The sequence below is a fragment of the Procambarus clarkii genome, chromosome 92 (genome assembly GCF_040958095.1).
Source record: "Procambarus clarkii isolate CNS0578487 chromosome 92, FALCON_Pclarkii_2.0, whole genome shotgun sequence".
Classification (NCBI taxonomy): Eukaryota; Metazoa; Arthropoda; class Malacostraca; order Decapoda; family Cambaridae; genus Procambarus; species Procambarus clarkii.
Window position 1 is genome coordinate 5,793,719 of NC_091241.1, and position 21,186 is coordinate 5,814,904.

Consider the following 21,186-nt stretch of genomic DNA (forward strand, 5'->3'; position numbering starts at 1 on the left):
CAGACACAACTTGTGAGAGCAATAGGGCGAAAGTCCTTAGGGGAAGTACCCAGAGACCCCGGTTTGCGAACAGGGAGGACAACGGCATCGAGCCAGTCCTCAGGGACTGACGACGACTCCCAGATCCGATTATACAGACTCAGTAAATACTGAGACGTGCTCGGAGGGAGATGGCGAAGCATCTCATAATGAATACCATCGGAGCCCGCCGCCGTAGAACCGCAGAGGGCCAGGGCAGAACGAAGTTCAGAGAGAGAGAAGGGATCATTATAGGGAAGCTGAAGATGAGTGCAGAAATCTAAAGGACGAGACTCAAGGACAGGTTTACGAAGAAGGAAAGATTGGGGAAGATGAAGACCAGAGCTAAGAGAAGAAAAATGGGAACCCAGTTCGGAAGCGACCTGCAACGGGTCCGCCACAAGAGTATCATGGAGGTGAAGGACCGGTGAAACATCGGGAACGAACTTACCCGCTATCTTGCGGATACGCTTCCAGATCTGGGCCAGAGGGGTCTCGGACGTAATTGTTGAGACATAAGATGCCCAACATTCACGTTTAGCCGTACGGATGGCCCTACGGGCCACCGCACTCGCTTTCCGAAAGAAAAGAAAAGAATCGGTCGTCTGCCTACGGCGGTGCCTCTTCCAGGCTGCACGCTTACAGCGGACAGCCCGAGCACAGTCCGCATTCCACCAGGGAACGCACTTCCGTGGACCCCGAGAGGAAGAGCGAGGAATAGAGCGGAGGGCAGGGGGTTGTATCAAGGTCCTTCCCAAGGTCGAACTACAGACCATCCCCAGGACGCAACCCAAAACAAACAGTAGCCAAACTTCCTGGTACCTATTTACTGCTAGGTGAATAAAGGTATTAATTGATAGGATATGTACCTAATCATTTTGGTCTCGCCCAAGAATTGAACCCGGGATCCCCAATTGTGAATCAAGAATGGAGCCAACTGTACATCATTAAATGCTACAACAACTGGCAATGAACTATGAGTACTTACTGTTGGACTAATCAAATTTGAAAAAATTAACAATTTAAGTTTATTATGAAGATCAAGCTCTCCGACTGAAAATGACTTTGAAAACAAAGGTGTGACTGTGGATCCTGATGCTTTTACAAAAGAATCACACAGACCTAGAGTTTTAGAAGGCAGCTTTAGGGGAGTGAGGTTTGGGCCTTGAAACATGCAACTGAACTACAAGTAGCTCTCAAGTTACATTTTGGATGTACAGTAAATTGAATTTGCACAAACTTAATGATATGTATACAAAATAAACAGATGCATTATAGGCACCTTCCTAAGTCATGTTCTCCATACTCCTATCTCAAAATGCTCATACAAAAAGCAATATTTTAGGACTTCCACAACAATCATACTTTCTTTTCAAACTTTGGCATTACCTGTATGAAAACAGTAAAATTCAATTTCATTTGAAAATTTTGTGTACATTGAGGGTTTACTATAAAATCAGCCAACTCTTCCACAAGTATCAGGTTCAATCCCCGAATGCTTCAACGTCACTCATAGAGCAAACAGAATTAAGCGAACTTGGTTATTTGATTGCAATACAGTATATGAATTACTTGAAATAAACTGAAGTTCAAGTGCTTCCCTTTCAGTTTATCTGTTTAACAAGCATGACTAATATGAGCATTTGTGAAGAGAATACTACAGTAATAAGGGAGTGTATAACAAATGATCATCAATTATTAATACTATACATGAAAAGATAACATGAATGAAAGATCAGTCAACACTATTTCGCATCTTATTTTGAAAACAGAGAGCAATACCTGATTAGTACAGAAATATCAATAGATTTTAATGACAAATAGGGAAACACATACAATTTGATTCACTCATTATGGACGTCAATATTCTTAACTTCCGGTTAGGAATTCTGTATACGCTCATATGTACATAACATTTTATGCTTGGATAAAACTTGATACAATGTTATGTAATGAATATGAAAATGTGTTTTTTTGTTTTTGAAAATCAACAATTTTATTGTCATAAAAAAACTTGAGATAAAAAAAAAAAGAGTTACTGTACTAAAAGAAACGATAATTGTTCAATGAATACTGAAATTAACGCAATTTGAGTACTGCAGCAAAGGGGTTCAAATTTCAAATGCTTTGTAACCCACTAGCAGAGGCACCGGCACTGCTCACGTGAAAATTGGAGAAAACATTTACACCACCATAATAGTATCATCTACACCATGAGTAGGTTAATGCTGACCCACTATGGCCCCCCCTTCCCCCATAACCCTGCAAAGTTTGTTAAGGCTAACCTCAAGCATTTGGCTTCTTATCTATCTCTCTCTCTCACTATCTCACACACTCACTCTTATCACACATACTATCTCTCTCTCTCTCACTCTATCTCACACACACACACACACAATGTGGGACCAAAGAGCCAAAGCTTACACACACACACACACACACACACACACACACACACACACACACACACACACACACACACACACACACACACACACACACACACACACACACACGCGAAGGGAGCAGGAGGCTGAACACAAGGTATCATCTGGGAGGGGAAATCCTGCAAGAATCAAATAGAGAGAAGGATCTGGGGGTTGATATCACACCGAACCTGTCCCCAGAGGCCCACATCAAAAGAATATCATCAGCGGCATATGCTAGACTGGCCAACATAAGAACTGCCTTCAGAAACTTGTGTAAGGAATCTTTCAGAACCCTGTATACCACTTATGTAAGACCAATCCTGGAGTATGCAGCTCCAGCCTGGAGTCCATACCTAGTTAAACACAAGACAAAGTTAGAGAAGATTCAGCGGTATGCCACCAGGCTCGTCCCGGAACTGAGAGGATTGAGCTACGAGGAAAGGCTAAAGGAGCTGAACCTCACATCCCTGGAAAACAGAAGAGTAAGGGGAGACATGATAACCACCTACAAAATTCTCAGGGGAATTGACAGGGTGGACAAAGACAAACTCTTCAGCACGGGTGGGACACGAACAAGGGGACACAGGTGGAAACTTAGTACCCAGATGAGCCACAGAGACGTTAGAAAGAATTTTTTCAGTGTCAGAGTAGTTAATAAATGGAATGCACTAGGAAGTGATGTGGTGGAGGCTGACTCCATACACAGTTTCAAATGTAGGTATGATAGAGCCCAGTAGGCTCAGGAATCTGTACACCAGTTGATTGACAGTTGAGAGGCGGGACCAAAGAGCCAAAGCTCAACCCCCGCAAGCACAATTAGGCGAGTACAATTAGGTGAGTACACACACACACACACACACACGCGCACGTTACATTTTTGGAGTGGTGTGAATAAAAACTGCAATGATGATATGAGGAGTTTTGCAACGATGCATTGTCACTTAAATATCAATTTAGTCCAAAAATTAGTCCAAAAAATTTAGTCCAAAAATCCAAGTCCAAAAATTATGAAAGATATCTTGTTATTATTGCCCAAAATATGTTTTTATTGATTTTGGTCGATTGCCAAACTATTTTTCAAACACAATAGGTCTTTCAGCCAATTTAGGTATAAAATGCGTGTGGTTGTGTGGACATACTATATATATATATATATATAAAAGTGCACCTAAAAAGACTGTATACAACAGTGTAGTAAATAGCTATGAAAATCATATCAAGATGTCTGGGAAAATTCTGGGATGTATTCTGAGCTTCAATAGGACTCTAGATGCAATAATCATGAAAGAGCATACTTCAACTACATTATTTACACTTGTGTTTTTCACCTATCAACATAAAATATACAGTACTGTACTGTGCTTCATAAAACAGTGTGAATCTCTATACTGTTTACTGATAAATGATTCATTATAATTATTTGGATAAGTATAATTTTCTAGAAAGACTTAACAAAAATATAAATTCTAAAGCTATACAATTAAAGGGAAAATTGATATTTATTGTACACATCAATAGTGTTTTGGTTTTATAAGAGATTACCGTTACGAAAGCCTTTCCTTAGAAAGAGCAAAGACTTCTGAGCATTATCAATAATTGCCCACTTTGTGACCTTAATTTTCTTCTGCTTTACTTAGGTCTGGTGAGCTCGTTGGCTGGTGCAGAATGGGTTGCATCTCGTGGCTGGGCGTGTCCAAGGTGCTGTAGAGTGGCGGTGCGGATGGTATGGGCACAGTGGGACTTGCCGGTGCACCTTCTACAGTCATAGACACCTTTCCAACTGGAACTGTACCTATTGTGATGTTCTGTTTGACACTGGCCGTGGAACAGAAACCCATTGAAAATGTTATCTGAAAGGTAATAGAAAGGATTTTGTTATAATTTAGCTGTAATCAAAATATGTAATAGATTAAGTGGTTCTTTTTAACCAACCTTATTATTTTCAACTGATGAAAGCAGTACAATACAGTAGTGTAAATTGATGTATAAATTTATACATTATACATTAAGTTATTCATTTACACAACCACTGAGGAAGGCTCCCAGAACGTCAGCAAGTCAAAACAAACCACAAGCTGACATGACATGACTGTGTACAAGAGTGCACAAAGAAATCACATTAACGTGATGTATCAATGAAAAAATCAGGAGACACGAGGAGGATTCAAACCTGTATACTGGGTACTCCCAAGCACACGCCCTAAATGACTAGGCCACGACATGCCTAAGAGTAATGCAACCTGAGATTAAACCAAATCCTGTAGGGGTCTCGAGTCTTCCACTGAAACAAAGTCAGGGTTCCACACACTACCCCGCATATATTTTTAGCGTGTGTTTGGGAGTACCCAGTATACAGATTCAGATCATCCTCATGGCTTCTACTGATTTTCTCAGTACAGAACATGAATTATGCGAGTATTTTTCTTATGTAGTCTCAGACCTGCTTTATTTAACTAGCAGAATTCTTATAAAATATACAGTGAAGGTATAATATTTTGTTTAAGTATGAATCTTCATTCATACACTGGAAAAAGCTCACTGCATGTAACAGTGTTCACATTACATCAACCGTGAGGTTTGCTTCAGTAAGGTTCTTTCATGTCAAAACTGTAACACTAATCATGAATTAACATGGTAGGAAATTTTGTCCAATTTAGTTTTCCATATTTGCTCAAAATTTTCCTTTCAAGATAAACAAAATGAGAGTATATTTTACCTTTACAGCATATAGAGCAGTCATTATACTGCAATACTGTAGGCACACAGCACTGTCAGGAATGTGGATGGGGACTGAGAGCCAAATATCCGTCTCACCAGTAAGGATTCCCGGACGCCGGACTCGCTGCAATATTTCCCTCTTTATTTTGGTCGCCTCATTTATCTTGTACGTGATTGTCTGCAATATCAACAAATGTGTTGCTGATATACATAACAATTAAAAATAGGAACTGAATATGTAGGATGGATCACTCATATATACTGTATATACAAAATTGAAGAACAAATAAACAAGAATTAAGTTAATGGATAATTATGTAGACATGTGCAAAGCTTAAATGTAATCAAATCTAAATCAGTAAGATGGAACACATTTGTAGTTCCCAGTGAATGAATTGGAATAATTTTATATAAAAATAATGCATTACATGTATTATTTATTTATTTTATTTATGTATATACAAGTGCTTACATTCCTTTAAGACCTTACATCTTGTAAGATGTAATTAAACACTCCTTCCTGGTGAACTTCCCAGCAGCTCTTCAGGCCACGTGCTGGTACTGCCATGTTTTACAGAAGATATACCAGCCACCGAAACCCCAACCTGGCCTAATGTGACCCAAAACAAAGACAAAACAAAAAAGCACAAGTCAAACAAAATTCCAAGAGCTGTATAAATGACTTCCCAGATCTTATACACTGGTAGCTCAGAGCCAAATCCAACACAACCGGCATGTGTGACCATTTCGTGCCCTACCAGGAGCAGGTACCAAAAGCCTACTTGCTTATAAAAGCAGGGAAACTGCAAATTCACAAGACTGCACACTTGAGAAACCCTACCAAAATGACAGAAAAACCACACACACTCAGCATACAAATGAATATCAAACAAAAACTCAAAATTATCCCACCTTGTTGCTTCCCTTTCTCACTACCATATGGCAGTGAGAGGCCACCACCGTCACACACTTGCCCAGTGCCCCTATCAACACACGGCGTCTCCCGAGATCTCCCGAGATAACAGGTCGCGAGACCTGTGTTTTGGGCTCCGTTACTGGCTTCTATTAATTTTTGTCCACTTTTGGATGTTTATCTTTCAATGCTATTAAAGTGTATTTGCCAGTTGCCTTGCATGTCTCATGTTTATACCTCACTTCAGCTGTAGTTTTGGGTTCTCTTCCCTGAAATGCCGTTTGATGAAGATTATCTGTGAACACAGTTATCTTCTCTAAAGCAGAGAATTCCTCCCTAGGACTGACTTCTCTCGAGTCTTTCTGGATCTCGGGTAGATCTTTGGGCCATGGTATCGGGCGTTACCTGTAGAGGGAAGCATTGTGTTTACAAATGACAAATTTGTAAACACAATGCTGTAATATAGTATGGAACTTGATGCCCCTGTTTCTTCAGGTGTGAAGTTTGATGCTTATGGCTAGGATGTGATTAGCGAGTAGCATTTAGCATCATGTATTTTTGTTGAATGGCATTGTAACATGTAATGTCCACTTGACCACATGGTTATTCACGTGAAGGGAGGTTTGAGTGGAATTCTAGTCCCATACATTAAAGGGCTTCATTTGTTCCACTTTTAAATTCTAGAGCCAACTTTGGAGTCATGTGCCATTAGCTGGCATTCATGTTTCAATAGACATTTATTTTGATGTTGTTATGGCAGAAACTATGCAAATATTCATCACTGTTCAGTGGGTCGAGGGCTTACCCATCCATTCGTCTGCTCTAATGCTTGGCTCTTGCATTAATTAGTGTGTAATTATCTTACAATGCTATGTAGCATTTGTCTTTTTCTGAACATTGTGGGCAGTGTGATGGAGGACCTCCACAAGGTTTGATGCTGGCCTGTGCTCGGAACAGCTTCGTGGAATATCTGATTGCAGACATTGCTGTTCTAACACATAACATAAACCAAAAAAAACAATGTTGAATGTAATGAAATGCCAGTTTCTGGGTGAACTTTGGAGGCTTCCTGAAGCTATCACACTGAATAAGTTCCATACTACTAGGTGTCACCAGTCGCTGAGCTCTATTTGTCCACCATGGACCATGAGCCAGAACCTGGCCCTCTCAGAGAAGTGCAGAGGGCAATGGCTGGCCTATGAACACTTTTAAAGTTTTTCCATCTTTGCCACCATCCAAGGGAAGGCACCCAAAAAGATAAGCAAATCAAAACAGACTACTGCATGGTTAAAATGAAACCACAGCCTTAAAATTGCCAAAAGAACTCCCCATAATAAAAACAAACCACCAAAATTTTGTGAAACCATCCCCCACTCCCCGTTTGCCCCACCTCCCACCCTCACCTGAGGAAGGAGGGAGCTGGCCCAGCTGTAATGAAACGGCAATTTCTTGGCGCCTAATGAAATATATAATGCATTATATATATATATGGAAATCCAAACTGAACCTTATTAAGAGAGTGTGCTTGCCAGGAGGAAGCTAGCACCTTGTGCTGCAACTATGAAACAGTCAAAGATCCATATGAAAAAGAAGTTGCAGCCAATTCTGATGAAGAATAAGGGCCTCAAAGGAGAAATAATAGGTCTCACCTGGTGTAAACAAAAGGCAAGCAAAACTGTGAAAGTTTGCTAAAAACAGGCACTTCTCCAGTGCACAATGGCATCCAGAAATGTAAATGGGAGACGCTGAGTACACATGAATTTCAACATAGGCACATGGATACAACACATTCCCCACCTAGGTGACAGATGCTGCCATCCGACTTGAGAAATAGCCCACACACACACCAGGTAAAACAGTAACCAAGGGCTCCCCAGCTTTGAAACCTCCAAAATGCATCACCCCTCACTGGCAGATGCAGATTAATGCTGACAAATGTAAGGTTCTGCGGCTAGGTAATGATAGAGTTATAGGAAATCTGGTGGATGGTGTGTTGAGATTGAGAAGTTTGATTGCAAAAGGGATCTGGGAGGTCATAACTAATAAGAATTTAAAGCCAAAAACTCAGTGCATAAATATCTGAAATAAGGCAAATACTGCATGACATTGGGATTTATGTCTAGAATTGTTAACATAAAACACCTAGTGTTATTCTTCAGCTATGTCATGCTCTTGTTAGGCTCTATTTAGATTATGCAGCTTAGTTTTGGTTGCCATACTATAGAACGTACATAAATTCACTAGAACGTGTCGAGTGTAGGATGATAAAATTAATCCCACAAATTAGAAATCATCCATATAGAGAGATTAATTAAGCTTAATTTGAAATTTCTGATGTTATGGGTGACATGATTGAAGTGTACAAGTGGATGAATGGTCATAACAATGGAGATACAGTACTAATAATTTATTACATATATATCAACCCATAATAGAAATGAAACAATGGATATAAATTGGATAAATTTAGATTTAGGAAAGATCTGGGTAAATACTGGTTTCGTAGCAATGTTGTGGAACAAATTAATGGGTAACATAATAGATCCCTTGATCGTTTCAAGCATAGGTTAGACATATATATGAGTGAGTTTGGGTGGATATCACTATAAACATAATCAGTTTAAGTACCATTTAATTATAATAGAATTTTAAACCGTGATGATTACCGCATTACCTTAGTAACTTTTGTGACGACAACCATTTATATGTGGTTATCAAAGGGGGAAGCAGTAAAGTGGTAGTTTGAATATTTGGGATACTTTTCAGTTTTGTCTGATGTTCATTCATACCTGACATTTATCTACGAGTGCTTCAGTTTTCGTGATGCCTTTTAACGCTATTTTGGAAAGTGTGCAGAGTCTCATGACTCTCCAAGCTCCCCTACCTCTTGTGAGGGTGTAGGAGTCTAGCCCCGGCTCTCAGTTGGCCACGAGATGTTTATAGACACCTGATGTAATGGTGTTTTTCCTGGGGATACCAATACATAAGCTCTAGGAGCCCCTCTGAAATCATTTTTATACATTGGCAACCTACTGATGTGCATACCCCAATATTGCATGCCATGTGGACAGATGATATAACTTTTTTCATAGTGAATAAATGATTAAGAGTATCATGATTTTATAGTTGCAACTGCATATTGCAGTTTTAATGCAAACCAACAAAAGAAAAATGACTGACTGATATGTGACATGATTTGGACTGGGCACAATTAATGAACTCTTGTCAAATTTCAGAAAACAGTAGCATCTGTTGGCTCACTTCATGTAAGGTAATCTCAGCCGACTCTATGTGCCACCCTGCACGGTTAGTGACTTCTCCCGTCAGCAGCACGTATTCTCCAGGTATATAGTCGGTCTTTTCAGCACACAACGATATAATGACTGGCCCTTGTTCACAGCAACAAAAACACACACTCTGCTCCTTGTGGAACATCAATGAGTCCTGTTGGTAACAAAAAAAAAAAAAAACAATAAAATATATCTTTAGGTCAAGGTAATTGACAATTCCCCCATTGCAATATCAAACGATTATCAGAGCAAACTTATTACGGTATCAATCAAATGAAAAAAAAAATGTATTCTTTACTGCAGTCCTACAAATAAAAGCTAGAAATAATTCTTTTTAATATAAAAAACATGAGGAGTGCCTCTAACACAAAAGCAGTTGTTTGTTTTAGCAGAGAATAATTTTTGTTTGTAATACAAATTAAGAACATAAATCATGGCAGCTAAAACAAGTTTTTTATTTGCTCAAGTTGGGTATACATATATTTGGGGAATTGTACAACTTCTATCTTAAATCATTACAGTATTTAGTATTAGGATGATAGCTAGTATAAGCCTACTTAGTTACAAAATGTATTAAATAATTAAATCATACATAGATCAAATACTGTATTGTGAAAAAGGCAAACTTACAGAAGATGTTCTATGTTCGCTCAGATCGTATTTGCATTCAACGTTGAAAAACACACTGGATAATTGATCTGTTCCCCATGGAATTTCTGCCTTTGCTTCAATTACATAACGAATGTGACCGTATGTTCCTTCAAAACTTCTGGGAATTTTTGGAGGCAACTTGAACTGGAATGGAAAGCCATACTCTCCTGCTGGGAGATTGTCTCCATGACCTGTTGAAATAAAACAGGTGCTGAATGTAATGAAAAACCTGTTTCTGGTGGATCCCTTCAGTGGCTCCCCGAGCTACCCACCGGGTTAGAACCATGCCTAGAGTACCCCGCCAGGAACCGAGTTGTAAGTAGCTACCAGGGGCCAGAACCAGAATCTTGGACTCTCAATAGAGATAAGGGTGTTAGGAGACTGTACCCAGGGAATTCAAAAGCAAAGCTACAGCTAAAGTTCAATGCCATGACAGGAAATGAACCATGGGTATCCTTTGGATCAGGTATCCAAAGGATACCTGATCAACCAGGCTGTGATTCATATGTCAGGCTGCGAGCAGCCGCGTCCAACAAGGTAAGGTAACCTCAAGATAAGGTAAAGTAACGGGTTAGAAGTACGAATGAAGGAACAGCATTGAACCATGCAGGAGAGAAATACGTCAAAGCGACATCCAAATAGCCACTCTACACACAAATATTTTGCACACTGCAACACTGGAGACATCTTGGCAAAGTATAGCTCAGAAAAACAATTTCCAAGGAACCTAAACTATGATATTGTAAGTACACAAACTAAAGCACCACTAGCTGACCTGAAAGGGGAAGACTGTATCTAGTCATCCAGCTGAAACATGGCATAAGGAATTCAACCCAAGAACCACTGGTTGCATACATTTTCTAACTATGTATTTTGTAACTATATGTTTTTGATACTATATGTAAACATTAGACACACTCTTGAGTAGCCCAAAAAATCAAACTGAAACACTCAAGATTTCAACAATCCAAGAATAAACAGATTTTCTATTAGAAATCCTGAATTTTCACATAAGCCACCACACTTGACCAAGTCAAGACAACTTAATAAAATCCCAACCCACTAACCTTTCTAGACTATTCAGGATGTGAGGTTGTCGAGTCTGAATAGTGGCTGTTATCACAACGGTGATAACAGACCACAACATTGTGGTCCAAATAGCATTTTTTAGTTCCAGATAAATGCAGCCAACCCAATCATCTCTTTCTGTAAAATCTGTGGCTCTATCAAAGATTTTTTATGCCTTCTTTTCATATGGCATCACACAAGGCCAAAGCTTAGAAATCTTAGTGCACTAGACAGCATGCTCTATCTGCAGCAGCAGCTAAAATAAGGATGAGGAAAACATGGATTTTAAATAAGGAAGAAAATACTATTCATATCGTTCGCAATACACTGTGAAACAGAGCTGTGCAAAACAGTTATTTGTGATACGAATTGAAGTATGAACATGTTCTGTATTGTGCTGGCCACTAGCGTCTTATCCCCACCAAAGCCACTAGTGTCTCTGGTTGGATAAAACAACAAAATTACTTGCGAAACATTCCGCCAGTTAATTATTTAAACCATCATGAGGGTGCTCGGATTTGACTTGCAACCAGCGAGGAGGCCGCAGGGAAGGTTCCCCAATAATATGCTAAACTCTTTACCCATAACACATAGCCAGATAAGGGTAGTGGAAGTGACAGTTGTTGCAGTGTGCACACTAAAGTTGATCACTTAACTACAAGGCCCAAAAACTAGAGTTTTTTCTCTGTCTGGAATAGGCCCCCCCCCCACATTTTAGGACCTGAAGAGAATAATTAATGCATACCTTCAGACCCCATTGGGGCATACAATCTTAAAAAGTGTGCATGTGAATGTGATAATCAATAATGTGATTTAGTAAACACAACTCTGACCAAGGAAACAAAACCCAACAATTATCCTACCCTGAATTGTGATGGTAAGCAACACTGGAATGCTCAATGGGTCGGCCTGTCAGCATTACGACTTGCTGAAATACTCAAATTATAACTTACATTTTCTAAGCTAAAATGTTAAAAAACAAGAACAAAATTGATAAAAGCATTCATCACAAAGTGAATAGCCTAAGCAAGCAGGATTAATCCATACTAAACAGCCAGAGCCCTATAAGATGGCCATATATAAAAGTCACAATATTTGTATACCGGGCAAGATAACTTGCTACTTTACTGCAATTACACCATACCTATATTCCCTATTATTCACATACATTAGTGCATTTAATACCAGAGCATGTTTTACTAATGAGAGTATGTATTGAAAAAATTTGTAGTACAATACAACTGTCTTCACATTTTGCCTTAAAATATACCTTAAAGCTTCATGTATAATTTATTGTGAAAAGGTTGCAAGACATACCATTGACTTTGACTTTTTGAAAATCAAATAAACTTTAGTAACCTTCTTTTGCTAATTGGTAACAAGCATAAAAGCTAATTGTATATTTTATAAGTTATTCGGAGGAATATAGATCACAATTCACTACTGAAGCACATAACCTATACAGTATATTGAAAATACATTCAATTTACATGGAGCAGATCAAGAAGCCTGCATTAATCAATACATACATGTATTAACCTTCATGTGATATTATTGTGACTTTCAAATGAAGTTATTTTTTTTTTTTTTTAGAAACGATCAATTATAAATGTACAAACATTTATGAATGACAGAATTTAATGTTAAAATTTACAACCTAAATACTTACTGGTGCCAGACCAAATAGTCACAATATTCTCAAAGTAAACCTCTTCACTGTTCTGAGGACTTTCTTCACCCCATTCCACCTTTGCATACCCTTTTGACTTCACCAAGATTGCTGAAATGACAGAATTTGCAATTGGTGACAAAGCTTTCACAGTACATATTATTAGCTTTCTGAGCACTGTACAGTATTTTAATTTGCACATCAAAATAAATACTGTAGTAACAAAACTCCATTGTATTTTCTAATAAATATGTATACAAAAATATTTAAAGTAATGTTTTCTTAGACCTTACTACTGTATCAGTACAGTACTATACAACCGTTTGTATTACCACAAATGTTCAGTCATTTTCCGAATACTCCTTGTCGTACAGTACTGTACTTCAGTTGACTTCGTTCTCAACTAACAATCAGGGATCCCGATTTAAATTCCCAGTTGGGCACATTTACTTTCACCTAATGTCTCTGTTCATCTAGCAGCAAATAGGTAACCAGGAGTTAAGCAACTGTTCTGGAGTTACAGCCTGGGTAGGGTCAATAGATCGATTATGGGGGGGGGGGGGGGGACCTCAATACGAGGTGCTCTCCAACAAAACTAATTAAAACCACTAAAACATATTTCAATTTTAAACTGAAAAGACTACACCAAAATGCATAAAGACTGCATATTTGCAACTAAGCTTAATTTTACAAGAATCTTTTCTCTTTGCTTTTCTTCAGGGAAGAAAAACTTTGAACTTACAACATAACTAACTCAATTCACTGAATTTGAGGTTCTCATTTTCTATACTTCACTTACCTTGTGGATTGTCTATTTTGATTTGTCCACATTTCTGGCAGCCTTTTCATGGTTTAGGTGATCTAGCATTCCCTGTTCCATGTACTTCTGTAGAGGAGGCCAGGTTTCAGACTCTGATCCTCGGTAGGCCTGCAATGATTTGCAAGGTCCTGGCATAGATGGAATTGGATAGAGCTATCCAGGTAGCTAGCACAGTGATGAAAAACTGACCTTCAGCTAACCTTCCGAGCCTTCCCAGAAATTAATATAAATTTATTAACAATCGGTTTAGCAGCCTAGTACTGTCCGTGAATCATTAAATATTCAGTACCTGTACTAACATTTCTAGACTAACAATTTTCATAGCCCATTGTAATATTTCATCTTGACACTTGCTTTCCAACAATGCATTTTACTGTCATCAGTAATTATTCATAATCCTTCTGACAACACCAAAATGTGTTATCTGATTTTGGCATTTTCTGAAAATCATTTCCTTAACCATTTTATTTGCTCCACGATGAAATTCATGAAATACAAGAGAACAGTGTGGGCAGAGCTCATCACGAGACCACCCAAGGTATTGGGGAAACAGCCAGAGATCACATCACCTGACTATACAATCATCCAAGATGCTAATTGCTCAGCCAACGTGCATCTCTCATCAATTAGCAAATTACCCAACAAAAAATTATACAAGAATAGAAATATTTGTTTTACTTTTACAGCTTTCTGGAAATGATCCAACATGTATTTGTTGGATCATTTAAGATACAGCAAGCCACATACAAGTCTGTCTCCCCATCCTTCAGAAACAAAGTGAACAGCATGGTAAGCATTTGAGGCTGCATGTGCTGATAACATGACCGGAGAAGAATCTACAAAGACAAAATGCCACTGGAAATCAGGAAATATAGATGTGGTGCTGCCATTTCCTAATCTTACAGGGCAAGGCAGAAGCCTACACCATATTGAGGGCATCAAAATAATAGACCCTAAAATACGCCAAAGACCACGGCATCCACACTTCAGTCTAAAATCTGCAAACGACAGGTAAACCACCGCTTCCCATGGAAAAATGACATTATTAGCCAGAACAAAACCATTCAGAGAGCATGTGGGAGTCGTAAAGATGGGAATGATCACTCAATGTGAATCGAGTTCAGCTCTGGCTAAAGGTGCAAGGCTCAACACAAAAGGTCGATATGAAAAGGGTCTATCCAGAGGAAGCACCCAAAACCCTCATAGAATAAGCTTAACTCTTCCAGTAGTGGTTAACAGAGTTTGCAGATAATGCCAGGGGGAAAAGAACTTTGAAATAAGAAATAACTAAACAAGGTTGCACAAAATACTTTTGTGCACAAAACACGCATGCCCGAAACGCTTTGCGTAATAGTGGCTTTAGGCATTGTATGTACTAGCTCTATCTATAAGTCCACCAATCTTTGTAAAAAAAATTCTTGTACGTATGTACCTTACCTAAATAAACATTTATTTATTTATTATTTATTATTTATTACTTAAGATAGCTAGCATGTTGGGAGCAGAGTACCAGGGAAGAGAGTGAGCTGGCTAGGATGCTGGGTGATCTGGACAATCACCTGGTGGCAGCCAGACAAAGTTGGGGGTAGGAGTAGTTGACCTGTTCCAACTTTCATTTTGTATCGAAATAAATTTTGTCAGAAAAATGGGGGGTCCCCTCAAGTAAATTCATGGAATGTTTTAATTTATTCTCATTCGGATGATGCTTGTTTTGTGATGTTTTTAAATGTTTGCACAGGTTCAACATATAACCTTAGTTCAGTTTTGCACAAGGTTTACCCAGAGCTTATCCATTCTACAAATTATGAAACAAATAAGATTGATAAAACTGACTGCAAAATTCAAGTTTACACACAAATGCAATGGCTTAAAAAAAAAATATATATATATGAACTGCAATAACCTAAAGGACAACAACAACCTTTACACGCCGACCAAACTTCTATGCACGACATCACGCATGAGAGACCAAGACCACCACGACATGAAACTCATCAACCGACTACTCAAGCAGTGACTTGCCTCCTAGTACTCGCCCCGGTTTTTGTGTATTTTGGTGGTGAACTTTAAGATCATGTGCCCAAATTGGAAATAATCTTCCAGCGATTCCAGATGATCAACTGGAAAAGATCATCAGGGCAAATGGATGGGGGGGGGGGGGAACATTTGACAAGCCGTCAGCTTCCTGTCCTCGTCGAGGTCACTAATATTAGTGGCCCTCAGGTAAATTCAGGTAAATCTAAAAAATTATCCCGTGTGTCCATGGTAATATTAAAATGCAGAATAAAATTTATTAGTTATATTTGTATTATACTTTTTTATGGGATGAAAGAACAAAATGCTTGTAAGCATTCTTAAAAAAGTCTGTTTAGGCAACCAAGAACTAGTATGATTTGTTTTAAAGGTACAGTACAGGTTTAGGAATTATATGTACTTCATAACTAGTAATTCCGATGTATAAAATAATGAAATACTAACAATAATAATGAACTCTTTGAAGGATGATGAGAAAATTATTATTTAACATGACAATTTGAACAAATAATTTATAAAACATGAACATCAAATTATAAGCTTTGGTTCAAATTGTAAAAACAGAAAATGAAAGAAAAATAAGGTTATTTTACTTTGAGACTTTTGCTGCTGCACCAACTATGACATTTTATACCAGACTTGTATTTGGTTATTTTGAGAGCTCAGCATGCAGACTAGTTTTATCACAAAGTCTACTACTATAATTAAGCTTGACAAAGTTCATCAGTGAAATGCAATAACTTGCATAAATATGTCAATGAAAGTACTGTATTGTTAATACTGCCATTTCAAGACTTTTCAGTCAAAAGTTTGGCAGTAAAGGAATTCCTGAATTTCTAAACCTCCTTTTCAGCAATTTTCTGCATTAATCCAGTCAGTAACCGATATCTTTCAATATTTTCTAGCTTGGCTCTTAAGTCGATACATTTTTGCCTCCAAACAGAGCTGTTTTGTAAATCAATCAATTGCATCTCAATATTATCTGAATCAATCCACTGCAACATTTCTAAATTCAGTGTACCTAATGTTACTGTTTGCACATTTTATGCATTTTGCAGTTTCTACATGACCCTAATTTAGTAAATCTTAAAAGAAAATTTATCATCATCATAAAATTGATCATATGGAATTTAAAGAATCAAGAGTGGCACTGCATGTCACGTTTTAGCTAAATTTGCTCGTGTGTGTGTTACTGGGTACGAATGTCATAGGTTCACCCCCTCTAGCCTAGGGTATGCTATGATATGCTATTGCCCTGCATTATTTTGGATAAGGTCCATGGGGCACTGTGCTCCTCAGATACTATATACATTAAAACAATTATTGTTGCCCTACTCATACGAAGCCAGTTGTCATTATAACTTGTAGTACTGTATAGAATAATCAATAAAAATCACAGCACCCTATGGATCTGTATCTAAATAGGACTACACACCATAAGCAGGCGATGAGTCACAATAACGTGGCTGAAGTATGTTGACCAGACCACACACTAGAAGTTGAAGGGACGACGACGTTTCGGTCCGTCCTGGACCATTCTCAAGTCAATTGTGACAATCGACTTGAGAATGGTCCAGGACGGACCAAAACGTCGTCGTCCCTTCAACTTCTAGTGTGTGGTCTGGTCAATCTACACACCATAAACTAGAAGTCAGTTTATAGAAGTTAGGAATAACATACTTCCACTTCTATTTATAAAGAAGTGGAAGAAATCCACAATATAGAAGTTAGCTTATAATAGTTCCTTTAATAGTTAATATTGTCAGGGACAGGAAGTCTGTGTATGTATATATGTTAGTCTGATATTAAGGTCACCTGCCCCTCCCAAGGTCAAACTGCTGACCTTCCCTTGGATGCAAATCCACAACAGTTGACTAACTCCTGGACACCTATTTATTGCTAGGTGAACAGTGGCATTATGTAAAAGGAAAGGTGCCCAATCATTTGAAACAAAATCAGACATCCCTGATTCAAACCAGGGATGCCTGAATAAGTTGAGAATCAGTTCCTAGACAGCCCTGCATTTCCAATATGTTCTGATTTTAAAATTGGTTACATTCTAAATATTATGGTATGCTATTTATGTAATAATTCAATGTCAAAAATCTTTGTCCTCAAACTGCACAAGTGTCAAGAGGATACTCTGGATAAAATTAAAGCCATTCCACAAGCCACAAATTTGGAGTCCGAGGAAAAAGGTAACCGAGATCGAGGTTACAATAGAAGGATCGGATGAAGATCCAGGTTATACCACCACATCTGACCATTTGAAGTCATCAATCAGCAATGTTTGGTGTACTGTACTGTTTATTGATTACCCCTATATTACGTTTTGTCGACATGGATGGAAAGGACTTGGGGGCCCAGCTCTGGAACTGGTTGTCATTATGTGCTTTGGTCTAGCATCAATGCTAGATGTACTTCATTTACATTTACATCATTTACAATACTGTAGTTTAAGAATTAAATACTGTATTACAATATTCAAAATGTGTTCAATCATGCTAATACACAACAATCTTCAAGTTTACTAATTTAAAAAAAAGCAAGTAATCTATTAGTTAATAATACTGTATACTGTATATTTCTTGCTTTAATTTTAATTTGTTTTATATTTCTTGTTTCATTAATTTTTTACATGTTTTTTAATTAACTTTAAAATTGCTGACAATGTAAATAGTGAATTATTCAATGATACAGGGAGGCAGCTGTAATTATTACAGGGATGTGGTGCAACTTGTCTAGGAAATAGGGAGTGACATCCCCAGACAGGAAGACCAACTTACAATTTAAGTCCATTTTTCTGGACAACCAGCACCTCATTCCTGAACGTGATGCACTACTGCTGGGGTGGTTCTTCTCCGGCCCCGACCATGGCGTTCTCTGGGGTTGGAGATCCCTGTGCCCTTCTTCACCACCTTTGAGGTCAACCCTGGAACTCACAGTTCCTGCGACGGCGCTGAAACCAATCGTATTGGCGTATGCCTTTCCATTGGAGACTTTCAGCGTCGTGGAGAGGGGGGAACCTGCTGCCTGGGTAACAGCTTCTCCCCCGAATCAACCTACCTTGGCTTTGCGCCCTAGTGAGGCCACTCCAGATCGACAACCAGAGCGCAACTCCATAGTCTCCTGAGACTGATGGATGCCTACTACTACTACTGTTAACCTATATAAATGATATGCAGCTCAAGTCTTGTCACAGGCACCGCTCCTGTGCCAGGCAAGTTCACCACGGGCTCACTATAGCCCGTGCTACTTGCCCCGCTCCTGTGCCAGGTAAGTTACACAATAACAACAATCAAGTCTTGGGGAACAAATCTGACTAACACTGCAACACCAGTTTCTCACCACTCTCCAGAGGGTCGAAATGCAACAATAAAACAAATTTTTACATTTGTATTACATAACACATTTGTTTAGTATTATTGTCTATTTTTTTTTTTTTACCCGAGGGCCACTACCACTAGTGGCCTCAAGGAGGACAGGAAGCTGGTGGCTTGTCAAAGGTCCCACCAATTGCCTTGATAAATAGGACAGAAAACAAGAGTGCCATTTCACATACTGTATAGATAATAACTCATGGCATACCCCATCAAAACCATTAATTCAAAATTAAGCTGGAAGAAATCCTCAAGAATGAGGGAATCTTTGACAAGCTGCCAGCTTCCTGTCCCAGTTGAGGCCCCTAGAGATGGAAGGTAAATACAAGAGGTCTATACACGTTAATTCTGGGATATCTGTCACAGTGCGATTATGTAAAACAACCCCAGGACAAGTAGAGGTAAAGAAGGGTAATGTCCTGACCAGACTGTCTTTGTTCAGACAAACACACACAAACATCTAAGAAAGAACACCAGCTAAGAACCCACAAGAGCCTATATAATGTGGTAAGACAATAACAGAGCAGCGTGAGGAAGCACCAGGAGCAGCAGTCAGCGTGAAGCAGCAGCCCATTATTAACTCACAAGCGGCGGGCCTTTACCTCTACAAGACGTGACACTGTCTGCCCAGACCACCACACGGCCCACCACATCCTGCCCGCTGACGTAGGCTCGCTGCCCAGGCTCTAGCACCACATCGAACTTGTTGATGCCCATCAGGGAGGGGAAGGCAGCACTCGCGTCCTCCTGCGTCAGCGGCCCTCCACCAGGCACGGTTGCCAGTCTCTGTTGACAACCTCCACCTGATCCCTCCCCCACCACACACCCCACCAAGGACCCTCCACCTCAGCCTCCTCCAGTTTAGTCCGTATTTGGCCAACAATGACACCTTCCTCCTTATAACACTGACCTCACAGCCCCTCTCCTGTGCCAGGTAAGTCCACTACGGGCTCACCATAGCCCGTGCTACTTGGAACTTTTTGTTCCAAGTAGCGAATCTCAAACAACAACAACCTTCCTGCTGTCTTTTTATGGTGCATGTCTCAACTAACACATACACGGCTCTCCAGAGCCGAAGATCAACCCCCTGCATGTACAAATAGGTGAGTACCCCTCCCGCTGCCTTTTATGGTATTTGTGGCCATTAACAACACCTTCCCGCTGCCTTCTATGGTAGGCCAATAAAAACACTTCCACTGCCTTTATAGTATACACGGCCAATAACGACACCTTTTATGGTGTACATGTTGTAATGTATACGATTTTCTGTGACAAGATTATATAGTGTTTTTTATGTGTATTTATCTTGAGTCTTTTTATTTTGATATCTTAGATACAGCAGTCGGATGTTGGGAATGTGTCTGGGTACAAGTGACAGGATGAACAACCCAGCGGGTTTTCTTCCTATTGGGGAGTGTTGTACATTCTGCTATGGCGGTATGTTCACTCACAAGATGAGTGGCGCTGCCCAATAAACTCGCCCCTCGGGGCAAAATTTAAAAAAAAAAAAAAATGGCATGAGGATGCCTGTGCGACGCATGGGGCGAGAGCAGAGAGATCGAGCGAGGCCGGAGGGAGAGAGCTCGAATGCGGGATGAGAGCGGGTAGCTCCAGTATGGCCGGAATTGCTTTCTTCTCTGTACCAAGGCTGTACAGCGTCTTGTGAAAGCTACATCGTATGCTTGTGACTGTCGATGGTGTTGGAGAAGACCCGCGGTATATCCCGAGCATTTGTCACTGAATCCCTATTGGAGTTAGACTGACGACGCCCGATTGATTGATTGATGAAGACTAAGCCACCCAAGAGATGGCACGGGCACGAATAGCCCGTAATGACGACGCTCCATTCTTAACAACTCATATTCCAAGCATCACCTGACTTGGTAAGTTGACCATCATCTTGCTAGTTACGTTAGCTGTCCCAAGTGACGTAACTTCCTAATTACGTTAGCTGTCCCAAGTGATTCGTGGAACTTTTGGGAACAAGTATCTATTGTAATTAGTGTACATAGGATTATTGGAGAACCTCTTGGAATGTGGAATTCTTAGGGATATGTTGAATTAACAGTAACATTAATTCCCTGCAATAGGACTTCTGAGATCTTGTAGCAACTATATTAAGAGTAATATAGTTAGTTATTATATTAAGAGTAATATAGTTAAGAGTACAGTGTCCATTTACACACCACCCGCTGT

At 39.4% G+C, this 21,186-nt stretch overlaps 1 protein-coding gene and 1 long non-coding RNA gene across 3 annotated transcripts in view; one reads left to right on the plus strand and one right to left on the minus strand.

The window, feature by feature from the left end:
• LOC123775112 (uncharacterized) overlaps positions 1–9,453 on the plus strand; it is a 16,681-nt gene extending 7,228 nt beyond the window's left edge. Inside the window, exons 2-3 of the long non-coding RNA XR_006775035.2 lie at positions 4,085–4,304; positions 9,315–9,453. This is a non-coding gene — a long non-coding RNA (uncharacterized lncRNA). The remainder of the gene's footprint in view (positions 1–4,084; positions 4,305–9,314) is intronic.
• LOC123775111 (arrestin domain-containing protein 17) lies at positions 1,033–19,855 on the minus strand. 2 transcript variants are annotated; one of them, XM_045769993.2, is made up of 6 exons: positions 19,593–19,851; positions 12,757–12,867; positions 9,999–10,210; positions 9,340–9,522; positions 5,164–5,343; positions 1,033–4,297 (listed from the first exon to the last, which is right to left on the minus strand). In XM_045769993.2, exons 1-6 carry the CDS (start codon positions 19,705–19,707, stop codon positions 4,061–4,063), a joined length of 1,038 nt encoding a protein of 345 aa, XP_045625949.2. In that variant the 5' UTR covers positions 19,708–19,851; the 3' UTR covers positions 1,033–4,060. The 2 variants fall into 2 exon arrangements, with proteins under 2 accessions (XP_045625949.2, XP_045625950.2); XM_045769994.2 differs by lacking the exon at positions 12,757–12,867 and having other exon boundaries at positions 19,593–19,855.
• Between the last annotated feature and the right edge of the window lie 1,331 nt (positions 19,856–21,186).